Raw genomic sequence first — 13,836 nt, forward strand, 5'->3', positions numbered from 1 at the left:
AGACTGGGGGAACAAGATGATGTAAAGGGAGTGAAAGCCAGCAATAAAGGCCAAGGTAATGTTCATATGTTCTCCCAGGGTTTTCTTACTAAAGGACAGGGCTCTCGACACTCCTGTGGGTGTAGTTGCGCAAATGGCTGCTGTGGCAAAGCACTGGTTAAAAGCAGGAAAAATTACAGAAAAAATAAGGTACCCATGCAGACTTCAAACATAGTCTTTATCCAACCAGCCACAGATCTTTGATCCAGCCATGCTCCATTCTATTTCACTGTATTGCCCAAAACTGAAGCCTTAATCCTAACCTAATAGACAGTACACTTATTACTGTGTAACTGAGAGAATTACCTCATGGATTACATCTTTAATTACTTGTAACTGATGCCTGTTTAATATAAGCTTGTTTATATGGCTGTTGTCCCATTTTTCAAGGCAATCGGATATGTCACACTGAGGGGTACTGACAGCACTGACAAGGTCACAAACCTGTGACTGTAACACCCACAGTCGTCTTTGAGGGAGATAATGTGGTCTCCCTCACTCTTTCTTTATCCTCTAGGCTGTGCTGCTTTCTCCTCTAATGCAGCTTTAATTTTTAATCGGTATTGGGTCCACTCTACATTTACATCTGACCTGAGATTGACTTGCACTGTGTTCATATATAACTAAACTACTGTAAATCTAGTCTAAATGCTCGGTCATGTTTTATAAGAATATTGGGATTTCTATTAAATCATATGCTGTATTTATTTATTTTTAGGTGATGGGACCTAGAATGCATCTGAGTACAGATTGTACCCAGCAGAAATGAATTCAGCTGTGTATTAGGATGTATCAAACAGCAGGGTAAAATTAGAACAGAAAGCTGCAACAGTCTCACAACTTAATACCTTTCATTTCTTCTCTCCTCTGCTGAAAGAGAAATTGAATGAAACCATTCTTTGAGGCCGAGTAGACTGCTGTTATACACAATAGCAGGCTATTACAGAGGGTCATATGATAAATCCTGCACAGCAAGCTTCCATTTTCTCAGTACACATTTACAATGTTACATTTACAGTATTTATGCTTTCTTGGTTTAACTTGAGTAGGCTGCACATTATCCCTCAATGTCATTACAATATAATTAAAATATTACAGTATACTATTACAATTTCTTGAGTCAATTGAATCACAAGGAAGCAGTTGCATCAAATGTTTGACCCTTCTGGGATTTAAAACTGAACATACAGTTGTGACAGACAAAGAATGAATACTAGTTATAAATCTCCCTCCCAACCTGTGAGCGCACTGTGTAAAGGGAACAGAGTACGGACTGGATGGTCAGAGAAATCATTCCAAGGGTTAAGTGGAAGTCGGCCATCTAGAAAGGAGGCGGAGCTGCGGTACACCAATTCATCGTCCCAGAAGGGAAGCGATGTAGCAACTGCGGATTGGAGGAGAAACGGTTGCACTCGCTAACCAAGGGGGCATGGCCAGGTGATCTGTTCCTTTTGTCATGGTTAAGAGAGAACCACTAAAGGATGAGCGTAAAATAACCGTGACTGTTTAGCGTTTTTGTTGAGTCTAATTGTACTGTTTGTTGTTTATTGTACCGCTAACACTGCACCATTGTACATGGATAAATTGTAATGATCCCACTTGCATGTTAGCACTCACTGTGGACTTGTGATTGTGTGTGTGTTTCAATGCTGTGTATATTTCAGGACTGTAACATGTAGTTTAAACAGTGCAATACACGTTGCTGTGTATTGCCTGGGATTATTGTTTACGGTCACAAATGACCTGGATTACAAACCCTCACCAAATAAAACACTGTTTGAACATTGCAATCACTTGTTGGTCATTACATGTGAACCGCATCACGTCTACACCTTCGCACTACAGCCACTTTGCTGCACGGGTATATAATGTTTAATAAAAAATGATTTTGCTGGGAGCAATTTGTGTAGGTTAAATTCCCCTTTTATTTGGCGAAGAAAAACAAATAAAGTGTCATTCCTGCAGGCCTTGACCTGCAATCACCCCCCAGAAAAGGAAAGCATGCTGTGAGCCAATGAATTAGACCGCAGTAGAATATGATTCTGTATTTGCTGCTGGGGTTCTGTTGCTATGGTGACATTATGCTATACTGTAGAAATCTGCACACCACAAGGCAGTATGAGTTGTGGACAAGGAAAGATCACTGCAAGGAACATACTGCTCTGAAAAGCATGTTAATAAAAAATCCCAGCACATCAATATTGTTTGTGACTTTTTTTTTTTTGCATGGAAAGATCCTGATTTAGTAAAACAGTAGCCACTCCTAAGTAGTTTGCATGCTAATTTGCACATAGTTATGCCTGCAGGGTACGTGAAATAATATTATCTATACAACAAATAAAAGTTTGGTCAATAATCACTATAAAGCATTGCAATATGGGTAAACTTTGTGTGCATCATTTTTATTTAAAAAAAATCTGGTTCAGGAACACTTCTGCTGTACGTCATTGTCATTTAATAATATTCATTCTACGTCTTGCATGCCATTGATCCATATATTCCGTTATTTCAAAGTAAGAAGATAACAGGTTTATTTCAAGAGAAATGTAAAAACAGCACGGGCATCCATGTATTATACAGTCCCACTGGTAAGCTTATCCATATTAAAATAGATGGAGTGCATAATTCAAAAGAGTTCATACACTTTGCATTATTCGATTATTGAGTTACACCATTGTTGCACATACCAATTACTAGGTTACAGAAGTCAAGAGCACTAACAAAAGAAAGATGCCTGCAAAAGACAGTGATATATATTTAGCTAGTGCAATAACAATGTACATTACATGACCCAAATCAACATTTTTCTATTTAGAAGAAATGCACCCACTTCTAACTGATTGATTATGTTAGATAACAGGCAATTGCAAGGAAAATGTTAAGGCTAAACATAGCAAACAATTTAAAAATGAGAGTCTGACATTTTGTCTGTTTTGATCCTACAATAATTAAAATAATAACTCAAGTCATCTGGGGTCTATTCAGGTAATCTAATACTGCAGACATAGCGTAAACTCAATGAATCGATTGACACATGCTCTAGGATGATTGGGTCTTATTTTAATGGTCTAATCAGTGACAGTATTTAGAATATTTAGGTCCTCTGCTGTTTAAGCTAATTAAAAAGACTTGTTTTTAAAATTGTGTCTAATGAAAAATGATTACATTCAAAACTTGTTTGTATATAACGTGTAATATGCATTCTCATATTGCATGTATTTTAGTTTCAGGAGGGTATAGTTTTACTAAATGATAAGGTACTTTTAAGTGTTTTTTTAACTGTATTCTTGAAATATTCCAGTGCTAAATCAGTCAAGACATTTAAAAATTATAACCACGTAAGACAGCCTATAAATGTGTTCCTTACAGGTCAAGAAACCAGACCATACAACTGGTCATACAATAATTTCCGTACGGTTTTAGTTTAGAACATGTATGCTATAAATCTCATTAATAATCTGATGGGGGTCACAATCGGGTCTGACAGTTTGAGAAGGTACTGCAAGCATGCTATTAACACATTGTCAAAATACCGTCATGTGGGCCAATTTCTGAAATTGCTTTAAAATAATATGGAATTAATATTTAAAGATTTAAAGATCTAAAAAGAAAATAGGGAAGGAATCATAAAACACGCATACACTCCTTTTAAGATCAATCACCCAGCCCTCACAGTAAACACCTACCTACAAACACTCCATACACAATTGGGAAGCTAGCTGTCTTTCAGATCCACAGAAACTTTGCATGAGAAACGCCATATTTCTTCCCTTTTATCCTGCTGCTTTAATTTCATTGCAGCCTTTTATCAACTCATTATTATAAATTATACTGAATCACATATAGGTTACAAACATGGTATCAGCTTTCTAAGAATTAAAATGGAGTTGGGGGTGATAGATGAGTATTGCAACTATCAGGAATTGCATTTGTATCAATTTTAGAGATACAGGCTATATTTCAGATACATTGCAATCTGTCCTCCAGTGGTTTACGTATTCTGTCTTTACAAACCTTAGCATACATTATACATTTAAAATCCTGACTGGTTGTGATGAATCTATGAATTAAATGTCTAGCCAAGGACACAAAACATTACAAATAATGTATTTCACTGGGAAATTTCCATGAATCATATGTCAACTCACTCTACAATAAGCTGTGAGAAGCTTTGAGTTCTCACAAAGCCAATAGCGCCTGCTAACCTAATTCAGCTAAGCGAGACTGTGATAGCCAGTGGAGCTCTAGATGAGGATAATATCAATCTAACACAGTACAGGGTGTTCTAAGGCAGTGTGAAAAGAGCTGTACCAGTATAGCATTAAAGAAGAATTCTGCATTTCAAAGACTACTATATGTGGGAAGCACGGCATTCTTTTACACTGCACCAAAGTGAACAGTGTTATGACATGCCGCTTAAAAACTAATAAAAAAAGATGCAGCAAATATCTTATTCCTAAGGATTTACAAAATGCCTACTGTTTAAAAAAAAAATAAATACACATACAGTAAATACATATTTCACACAAATGTATTGTTAAAACTCATAGCAGTGGAAAAAACCATACCAACACTATTCTCTTCAACTTTAATAGATCTCACTATGATAACGAGGTATAGGTCACAGTGGTGCTCACTTACAACAAATCAATAATAGACATGGATGAAAAGTGAAATTCTTATTCAGATTAATAAATCATGCATTGTATATGATACTGTAAACATGGGCAAATTATTAGTTTCACATTATGAGTTTCACTCAATCATGACAGATATTTACTGTTATGTTTGCATCATCCTCATGGTTATGCACTTATATGAGGTAGCGCTATGCCTTTTTACACTGTGCATTTTGAAGGACACTAGCACTGTTGAATGGTAGCCTATGTAAACACATGGTAAAGTTATGCTTATAAAATTATGCAATCATACAAATGTAGAGGTCTGAAGTAAATTCAAATGAATCCTACATAGCTACACATTAGGCTACTTCATTACCCCTTCTAGACGCAATAGTAAATATATACCTTAAATTTGTGGACAGACACATCAGAAATGTGTAATATGCATGTGAAATTCGGAGTGCCTAACGTAAAGAAGCTGTTGTTTAAAGCAAACTAGGATACTGGTGTACCCAATTCTGGAATATTACTTTACATCATTCTATTATACTAAAATGTGTAAAATCAAAGGTAGCTGAATTTGGATAACAAATTGAATTCTAAGATTTCAAAATGCGTAAGAGAGTAAGTGAGAAGATGTACACATTAATGGATTTTTGTGACTGTTATGGGGCTTAACTTAATGAACATTGAAAAAAGTTAAAGAATACCATCATTCTAGCTTACACACTCAGTGCTATCTGCTGCCACTGGTAACTTATTTAAGGCATGTATTTATATTCATCTTGTTTTCACCCCTTTGCATTAATCCATGTTAAGCTTAATGGCATTTTCCCGTTGAATATCATGTAACGTTTAATTAAAATCTTCTAAACAATCCTAGTCATTACTTACTGGATAGAGAAAATTTAAATATTAATATTAAAAGGTTTAAATTAAGGTCACAAATAAATAACTGCACGAACCTTTCATACCCGTTATATTTGGATTATGACTTACACTTTTTAGCTAAATTGCTCAGTTTGTTTAGTATATGACTAAGCAATTGAAACCCTCATATACCAAAGTTCAAACTGTGTGTAATGTAACTAAAATATAACGTAATCAAATTCAAATTAATAATTCAAGTGCAAGAACTTGGAACTGCTTAAATATGCTTTTTTTTTTTCTTTCTTAGTCCTAAATGTGAAAATTCTCAAAAAAAAAAAAAAAAATTGAATGTTTCAGTAACTTTGTAAATATTTCCCTACATTTTTATTTGTGCTGAGCATCTTTGAAACAATCAGTCTCTCTCTCTCTCTCTCTCTCTCTCTCTCTCTCTCTCTCTCTCTCTCTCTCTCTCTCTCTCTCCCCACTATTATGCAACTCTCTTTTAATTGTTCTGTCAGCGAAGGCTATTGTTTGAAGAGGCTTCTTTTTACAGGCATGCTGGTTATTTGATACTTGCTGTTAAACTTTCCCCATGTAACATCAGCAATGAACAAATATGCAATAGATGCCAATGTTGTAGTCTCATAAATGAACACATTTTTCTATGTTTGTTAATTTAAACCATACCAATAAATAGTCTTTCTTATTACAAAGGAGTTGTAATTGGATGCCTAATGGAGAACTAGACACCATGTTAAACTACTATTGTTGTTATAATACAACCCTTCATAAGGATAGGCATCTTGCAGGGTTTTTGTTATGAACTGAAGAATAAACACAACTTTAAAGCAAATATTTTTAGAATAAAGTCGGTGGCACTTTATCTGGATGCCTCGGGGAGATGGGGGGGATATCCTGTATAAGCATCTGTCCCAATTAAACGAGAGGCATTTGAGACGACCTTAGGTCACACTGCTTTGATTCTTAATGAAAAGAAAAATAATTAAATCGCATCACATTATGCTTACATGTTTAAATACATAATTTAAAATGAGTCAATGCTTTTTTATTTCCGAAACAAAATGAATCACACCTGCAATGTTGACACACCAACTTTCTTTGCAACAGCAGTCTAAGAAACCACAAGAGACTCCTCTTCTTTAAGAGTTTAATGTAGTTTATGCAAGTCACAGCGTAATCATGTACTCGCTGCACTGTGCTACGTGACCTGTCCTGTTCTGAAAAGTGATCTCCGTTCATCATTTAAAAATACTGTATCCCAATTAAACAAAGTGATATCCCAATTAAACGACATTGGGTTGAACCGCCCCCCAGAGTTGTATCCCATTTGAGCAGCAATCCCGATTATCAGTATCCCGTTTAGGTGGCGTCGACTGTACCCTGTACTTTACTTATCCTGTTGGATATGCATCTGAAAATGGTCAATTAATGTGCATTATGACTGTTGTCTCTAATCTAAGTTTCTGCTAAATGTGGCACACATCGAAACCTGAATATTGATTAATTAGATGCAGAATGTGGTGGCCATAAAAAGTAATCAAGGATATTACACACAAAACTAATCCAGCGCATCAAGGTGCTCCAACATCACTGTACAACTACCGCTACAACTGTGTCATGAGCTGGCATCTCAGCCCATTGAATTGAATGGAAAGGTAAGGGCTGGACATGAACCACAAACCATACGGTTCAAAGACAAATTACTTATTCAACTAAAGCGCAAACTCTGTAGTCTTGGGATAAATACGGGTCTTATGCTAATGTCAGTATTACTAACGGATCAGCCACTAGGAGAAGATTCATTACAGCCGCTACAACAAAATATTACATATACATTAACTTAAAACCATTTTCTTACTTATTAGTATTAGCAGCACTATCACTGGTCCTCCTTTTATTTTATTTCAGGTATTTTTGGTTTTTATAATTTAGTTCTTATATTTCAAATATGCATATTTTTCAGGTACACTGAAGATGGAAACAAAATGAAACTTTCTTCCTGTTATCCAATCACTTCCTCTGGGTTGATCACATGATCTGATTGCAGTTAAACTGTTAGTCAATCTGAACTACAGCAGAGTCAGTGATTTAGTACCATAAATCAGCAGACACTTTTACTTCTGTAAAGTTATCTTTAAACCACCTAGATATGTCAAATTAAATTCTAAAATACTTCCAAAAGGAACAGGAGGAATTGTTTTGTAATTGCTTGTACAAATAAATTAAGACTCCAATTGAATGATTGATACAGCTGCATAAAAGGAGCATGTTGTCACATATGCGGGGCTGGGTGTTCGGTGAGTGGAGAACGGGATAGGAGACCGAGGTAAAAGTAATCATAAGAATAATAATAGTAGTTAAAGTATCTGCTCACCGTGTTTGTCTGTCTAGTCTGTTTTGTTTGCCTTTTTTGTTTTGGCGACGTGTGCCGTGTCCTGTTTTTGTATTGTTACAAACCTTTTATTTTCTGCCTGTTCATTATTAAACTGTGCATCAGCGCCTTCACCATTTCAACAGCTGTGTGCGGAATCAGTTCCTGTTTCTGGTCTGTCGTCACCCACTTCGGCCGTTCCTGTGACACGTGGTGTCCTGCGTGGGATAACAGCGCCTCCAAGCGTCAGACCAGGAGAGGTGTTTTGTCAAAAAAAAAAAAAAGAAAACACAGCAACAACAACAAAAAATTAAAATAAAACATGGAAGGCTGGGATTGGAGAGATGGCTACCAGGACCTGGAGGAGTTCCTCGGTGGTCTAGAGGACCAAGACTGGTGCCTTGCCTGTGGGGAGTTTGGGCACCCGGTGGTGCGCTGCGTCTACCAAGAGGGAGAGAAGGAACTGGCGCAGGAGAGGAAGGTGAGGAGAAGGCAGAAAAGAGGAAAGGGGAAGAGGAAGGCAGAGCCTCCACCAACACAACCAGCAGGGGAAGAATGCCTGCTGGTGTTGCCTCCAGAGAGAGAGGAGCCATCTCCAGGGCCAGAGGGAGAGGAGCCGTTGCTGCTGCCTTCAGCGCCAGAGGAAGAGGTCCCACCGCTGTCTCCAGAGTTGCACCAGTCCCCTGCAAGTGAGGGAGAGCCGCACCAGTCCCCTGTAACAAGGGTAGACTACATGCCCCTCTCACCTCCGTCGCCAGGAGACTACACGCCACCTCCACTGCCAGGAGACTACATGCCTCCTCCACCTCCACCGGCAGGAGCAGAGCAGCAGGAGCTGCCTCTGCCTCCGCCACCTCCATCAGCAGGAGCAGAGCAGCAGGAGCTGCCTCTGCCTCCGCCACCAGCAGTGGGTGAATGCCTGCTGGGTTCCTGTCCACCAACAGAGGGTGAATGCCTGCTGGGTCCCTGTCCACCAGCAGAGAGTGAATGCCTTCTTGGTCCCTGTCCACCAGCAGAGGGTAAATGCCTGCTGGTATCACTTCCCCCACCAGCACAGGGTGAATGCCTGCTGGTATCACTTCCCCCACCATCACGAGGAGAGGAGCTGGATCCTCTGCCTCCACCTCCATCAGGGGGAGAGAAGCAGGAGCTGCCTCTCCCTGGACCAGGACTAGATGCTGGCGGTCCTCAGCAGCCCTTTTATAGGCTGCTGAGGGAAGCACTGGGAAGAACCACCCGGCCGCAGTGGCCGAGACAAGAGCCAACACCCGCACCCCAGCTTGTCCTGACTCCCTGCCTTGCTTTGCCCAAGGATACCTGCCTCGCTTCGCCCAAGGATGCCTGCCTCGCTTCGCCCAAGGATGCCTGCCTCGCTTCGCCCAAGGATGCCTGCCACTCTTCGCCCAAGGATGCCTCCGCATCGCCTGGGGTTGCCAGCCGCTCCGCATCGCCTGGGGTTGCCAGCCACTCCGCATCGCCTGGGGCTGCCTGTTGCTCCGCATCGCAGCAGGAGGTACTGTGGTCGGAACCCCACCAAGGGGAGCTGTCGGCTACGAAGAAGGGGGAGGATGTCTTGAGGCCACCAACCCCAGCAGCAGTTTCGCTGCCGGAGATCGTGGGGCACGTCAGGGGACCTGCTCCCACTGCAGCAGTTTCACTGCCAGAGATTGTGGGGGAGGTCAGGAGACCTGCTCCCACTGCAGCAGTTTCGCTGCCGGAGATCGTGGGGGAGGTCAGGAGACCTGCTCCCACTGTAGCAGTTTCGCTGCCAGAGATCGTAGGGGAGGTCAGGAGACCTGCTCCCACTGTAGCAGTTTCGCTGCCAGAGATCGTGGGGTGTGTTTAAATGTTGGTGTATAGACATTGATACACAGGATATAAACGGGTCTGTGTAACACAAGTGTTTAAAATGTATATGTGTATTTAGGCACGAGGATTGCACAGCACTTCACGTGCAAGTAAAAAGTAATAATATGTGAGCACAGGGAATTGCACTTTTTCACAATTCATGTGCAGTTGTACTGAGGCTCAAATTGAATGATTGATTACCAGTCGAGTCTCGGTACAGCTGCATAAAAGAAGCATGTTGTCACATATGCGGGGCTGGGTGTTCGGTGAGTGGAGAACGGGATAGTCCGTTTTGTTTGTCTTTTTTGTTTTGACAATGTGTGCCATGTCCTGTGTTTGTGTTTGTTTGTACAACCTTTTTATTTTCTGTTCTGTTTATTAAATGCTGAGCGAAACATTCGCTCAGCTCCACCAAACCACACCTCTCTGTTGTTCATTCCTTTTCCTGGTTCTGACGTCACCCACTTTGGTCGTCTCTGTGACAGTTAGTTATAGCTATTATGGCACAAATGTTTTAGACAGTGTTTAAAAATTCTAGGATTGCTATGAGTCATCTTTGATGCAGCACACAAAGACAGCTGGTGAGTTCTGAATGGTCGTTGGTGAGTAGCTTTGGCTCCAATCTGTTTGTTTGCCCAGGTCAATTAGACAGTTGGAACACCTTGCCTTACATACAGAGAACTACGTCATAACCATTTAATTCAATGTTGTTGCTGATTATTTGTTCTTCTGTTTATATAGTGCTGGAGTGCTGATGTTCCAATACTGAATTTAATTAGTTTACCTAGAATTGTATTTCCTAGGAGACTCATTGTTGCTTGTGCATTGTTTTTGCTTCCTAAGTATTGTGGCCTTTCTCCTGTACGGGCTCCACCTGCTCTACAGTATAAGCAAGCATACATAAAATGTTTTTTCTCAGTCTGTTTAAATCAATCTGATATATGCAAATTATTATAAATCATTACTTTCCTCTCATTCAACCAAAATGCCATACTCCTGAATATAAATAAGGCTGCACAATTATGCTTACTGGAATCCTTAGAGAGGTTCCTCAGAAGGGCTTTCCACTCCTATAAAACCACAGTAGGCATGTATTCACAGCTGCTGCTCTAAGAGGTATTCACAGACTAGTTGTGCATTTGAACTGGTATGAGTTAAGTGACCTGTTAACTCTTTAAAATAACGACTGCAAATTCAAAATAAATTCCAACTGAATCCTACAGGAATAACACCTGCATATCGTATGCCCTTCCTAAGTTCTAAAGTAATTCATTTTGAATTCATCCCTGTTTATCATGTGGATTTAACTACCTGTATTAATCCTATGTTTCTTTAAAACAAATTACATTGATCATATGTACCTCTATACCTGTAGTTTGTTACAAGGAAACATGGAATGAATACAGGTAATTAAATCCACATGCATTAACAGAGTTGACTTCAAAATGAATTACTTCAGAACTGAAGTGCATAACATATGCAGGTGTTATTCCTGAGGAATTCAGACAGAATTCCTTATGAATTTGCAGCCATTATTTTAAAGTGTTACCAAAAGTAGGGTTGTATAGATATTAAAAGAAAGTCTTACCATCTTTGCGGTGATATGTTATTTCCACTTTTCTTTCATCTGAGCCAAGCAGTGCCTGGGCAACTTGGGCAATGTCATGTCTTTTGGTATATGGACCATGAAGAAAGTCACAGGTACATGGCTTCTGCATGACATCAGGTCTTGAAAAACCAGTCATTTCACAAAATCCATCATTGCAGTAGATGATCGCACAGTTCTGCACTCTGGCATTGGCAATTATGAATTTTTTATCTGTAAGTAAAGATGACATTTTATTAAGATCATAATTATAATCTTATATAAACAAGCTACAGATGCAGACTACATCATTTAAACTGTAAACATACAAAAATAAATTAAAAAAAAAAATAGGTTTTTAATGCACAGTTCCAATTGTTTAAATAGATAAATGTTTAACATCAATTCAGTGTTTATAGTGTTTATTGATTTAAGGACTATATATGGCATGGATCATTAAATTGATATTATATTGGGTTACATTTGTTACAAATGACACTGCTAATTCATTTATACATTAAATAACACACACTATTATAGAATGCCAATACTGCTGAAAATATAGCATTGTATGAAAGTTAATTGAACAAATACACTCAAATGAAACAATTGTATTGCCAATAAACAGAGCTATGTACATGAACTTAGATGCTAATTGTATTACATTTCCACTAATTTCAAACTCTAAAACATAGTTCTTTACATTTCTAAGATGAGGCGAATTGAAATAAGTTTGTTCCATAACACAGAAATCAGCTGATTAGCATACAACACCAGCTATTTTAAATTGTATCTAAAACGTAAAGGTCACATGCAATCGATACAGCCTTTTTAGTTTTCTTAGACTGCACACTGTCTTCACAGTAGGTAACAACAATGCAATCAATATGTTCATTGATATTCACATTGTTATCTGAGTTCAGATGACCACCGATTATAAACAAGGCAAGATAACATTTATGACATATCTTATTTAGATGCGTTGCTGCATCTGTCAAGTTGCAAAAAACTAAACACTAAAAGTAATGTACAATGTATTCAAAAACTCGTCGTCTCTAACATTATTGTTTGGAAAGGTAGAGTATATTTCTGTTTTGAAATCACTCTCTCTCTTAAGCAACTAATATGTATGTACGTAGATTATTATCTGTATTGGTTAAATTTCATTTACCCATTGTACTATTTTAATTAGACTCCCAATGTTGATACTTATTAGTTGAGTCATCTGTGGGATATTAAAAACAGTGAACAGCTGATCAGTAATACAACTGAAATTTATTAAATAAATTTGATTTAAATTACTTACTTTGTCCTTCAAATTTTCGTATTATAATGCCAAGAAATGTGTTTTGTGGAGCAACATGACCTCTTCGAACCGGCATGATTGAGCAGATCTTCAAATCGCGTAACTTCTACTGTAAACGAGTTTTTTGATAGGTATCTTTTCTTAAGTTATAGTCGTAGCTTGGTGATGTCTGATTATGTTACAAATCATCCTCATTCTGGTGAAATGAGCACCTTTTTGTCTTTCTTATTTACAAAACCTTTCTGCTGAGTGCATATCCGCGTCCTTCAAGAACACCCAGTCGCCACGGAATAATATAAATAAAACATGGTAGCATCTGGCTTTCTTATGCGAAGCATTGCAAATTGAACTGAAAATGGATGCGATCTTGCTGTTCTCTAAAGCAATGTGATGATTGGGAATGGAAGACTGAAGCTGATCTGCAAGGGGGAGTGACGTTACACCTCAGGGTTTACTGCACAACGCGCATCATCGGGTACTCAAGCGTGTTAGCTAGACCTTGTGAAAAATGAAACAAGAAAGGTAATACTGCACAATATCCTTGGATAGCCCCGGTCCTGTGTCCCCGTGTTGAGTAGCGATTTAAATTATCTGTAGTAATTGCTAATGTTTTCAAGGATTTTGCATGGACGAACTTCCAAAATTCCATATCATTACCACAGGAGAGGAGATGCCACTATAGGATCAATTCTTCCGCGTTTTCAACTATTTTATTATTATTATTATTATTATTATTATTATTATTATTATTATTATTATTAGTAGTTAGTAGTAGTAGTAGTAGTAGTAGTAGTAGTAGTCCTATTTAAAAGTCTAAAAATTGACTCGACTACTCAAGCCGTCAAGTAATAGTAGTCGTAGTAATATTTGAAACAAAAAACAATACAAAGTCAAAATCAGCCTGGAAAATAAAAAAATAAAAACTTCCAGGCTGATTTTCATGCATGTATTCATGCAAACTGGTGCAGTGTATTCTTCCAGGTATTTAACACGGTGTACAATATTTAAACAGATTTTTTTTTGCCCTAAGATTTAATTTAGGTGCTGCTTAGAGACTTGTCCAGGGTACTGAAAACAAGCCACAATTAATTAACTATACGTTCTAGGGCAAGTGGCTAAAAACTTACTTTTTTTTTTTTTTTTTTTTTAAACAAAATGTTCGTTACTATTAATA

The 13,836-nt window shown here is 38.3% G+C and overlaps 1 protein-coding gene across 2 annotated transcripts in view; it reads right to left on the reverse strand.

Moving 5' to 3' along the window:
• LOC121322646 (potassium voltage-gated channel subfamily H member 7-like) overlaps positions 1–13,033 on the reverse strand; it is a 61,226-nt gene extending 48,193 nt beyond the window's left edge. For both annotated transcript variants that reach the window (XM_041262830.1, XM_041262829.1), the window contains exons 1-2: positions 12,663–13,033; positions 11,360–11,590 (exon numbers count right to left, since the gene is read on the reverse strand). In XM_041262830.1, the coding sequence (XP_041118764.1) occupies positions 11,360–11,590; positions 12,663–12,738 (307 nt within the window). In that variant the 5' untranslated portion in view covers positions 12,739–13,033. The remainder of the gene's footprint in view (positions 1–11,359; positions 11,591–12,662) is intronic.
• Positions 13,034–13,836: the final 803 nt, after the last annotated feature.

Source organism: Polyodon spathula, chromosome 11, assembly GCF_017654505.1.
Source record: "Polyodon spathula isolate WHYD16114869_AA chromosome 11, ASM1765450v1, whole genome shotgun sequence".
Lineage (NCBI taxonomy): Eukaryota > Metazoa > Chordata > Actinopteri > Acipenseriformes > Polyodontidae > Polyodon > Polyodon spathula.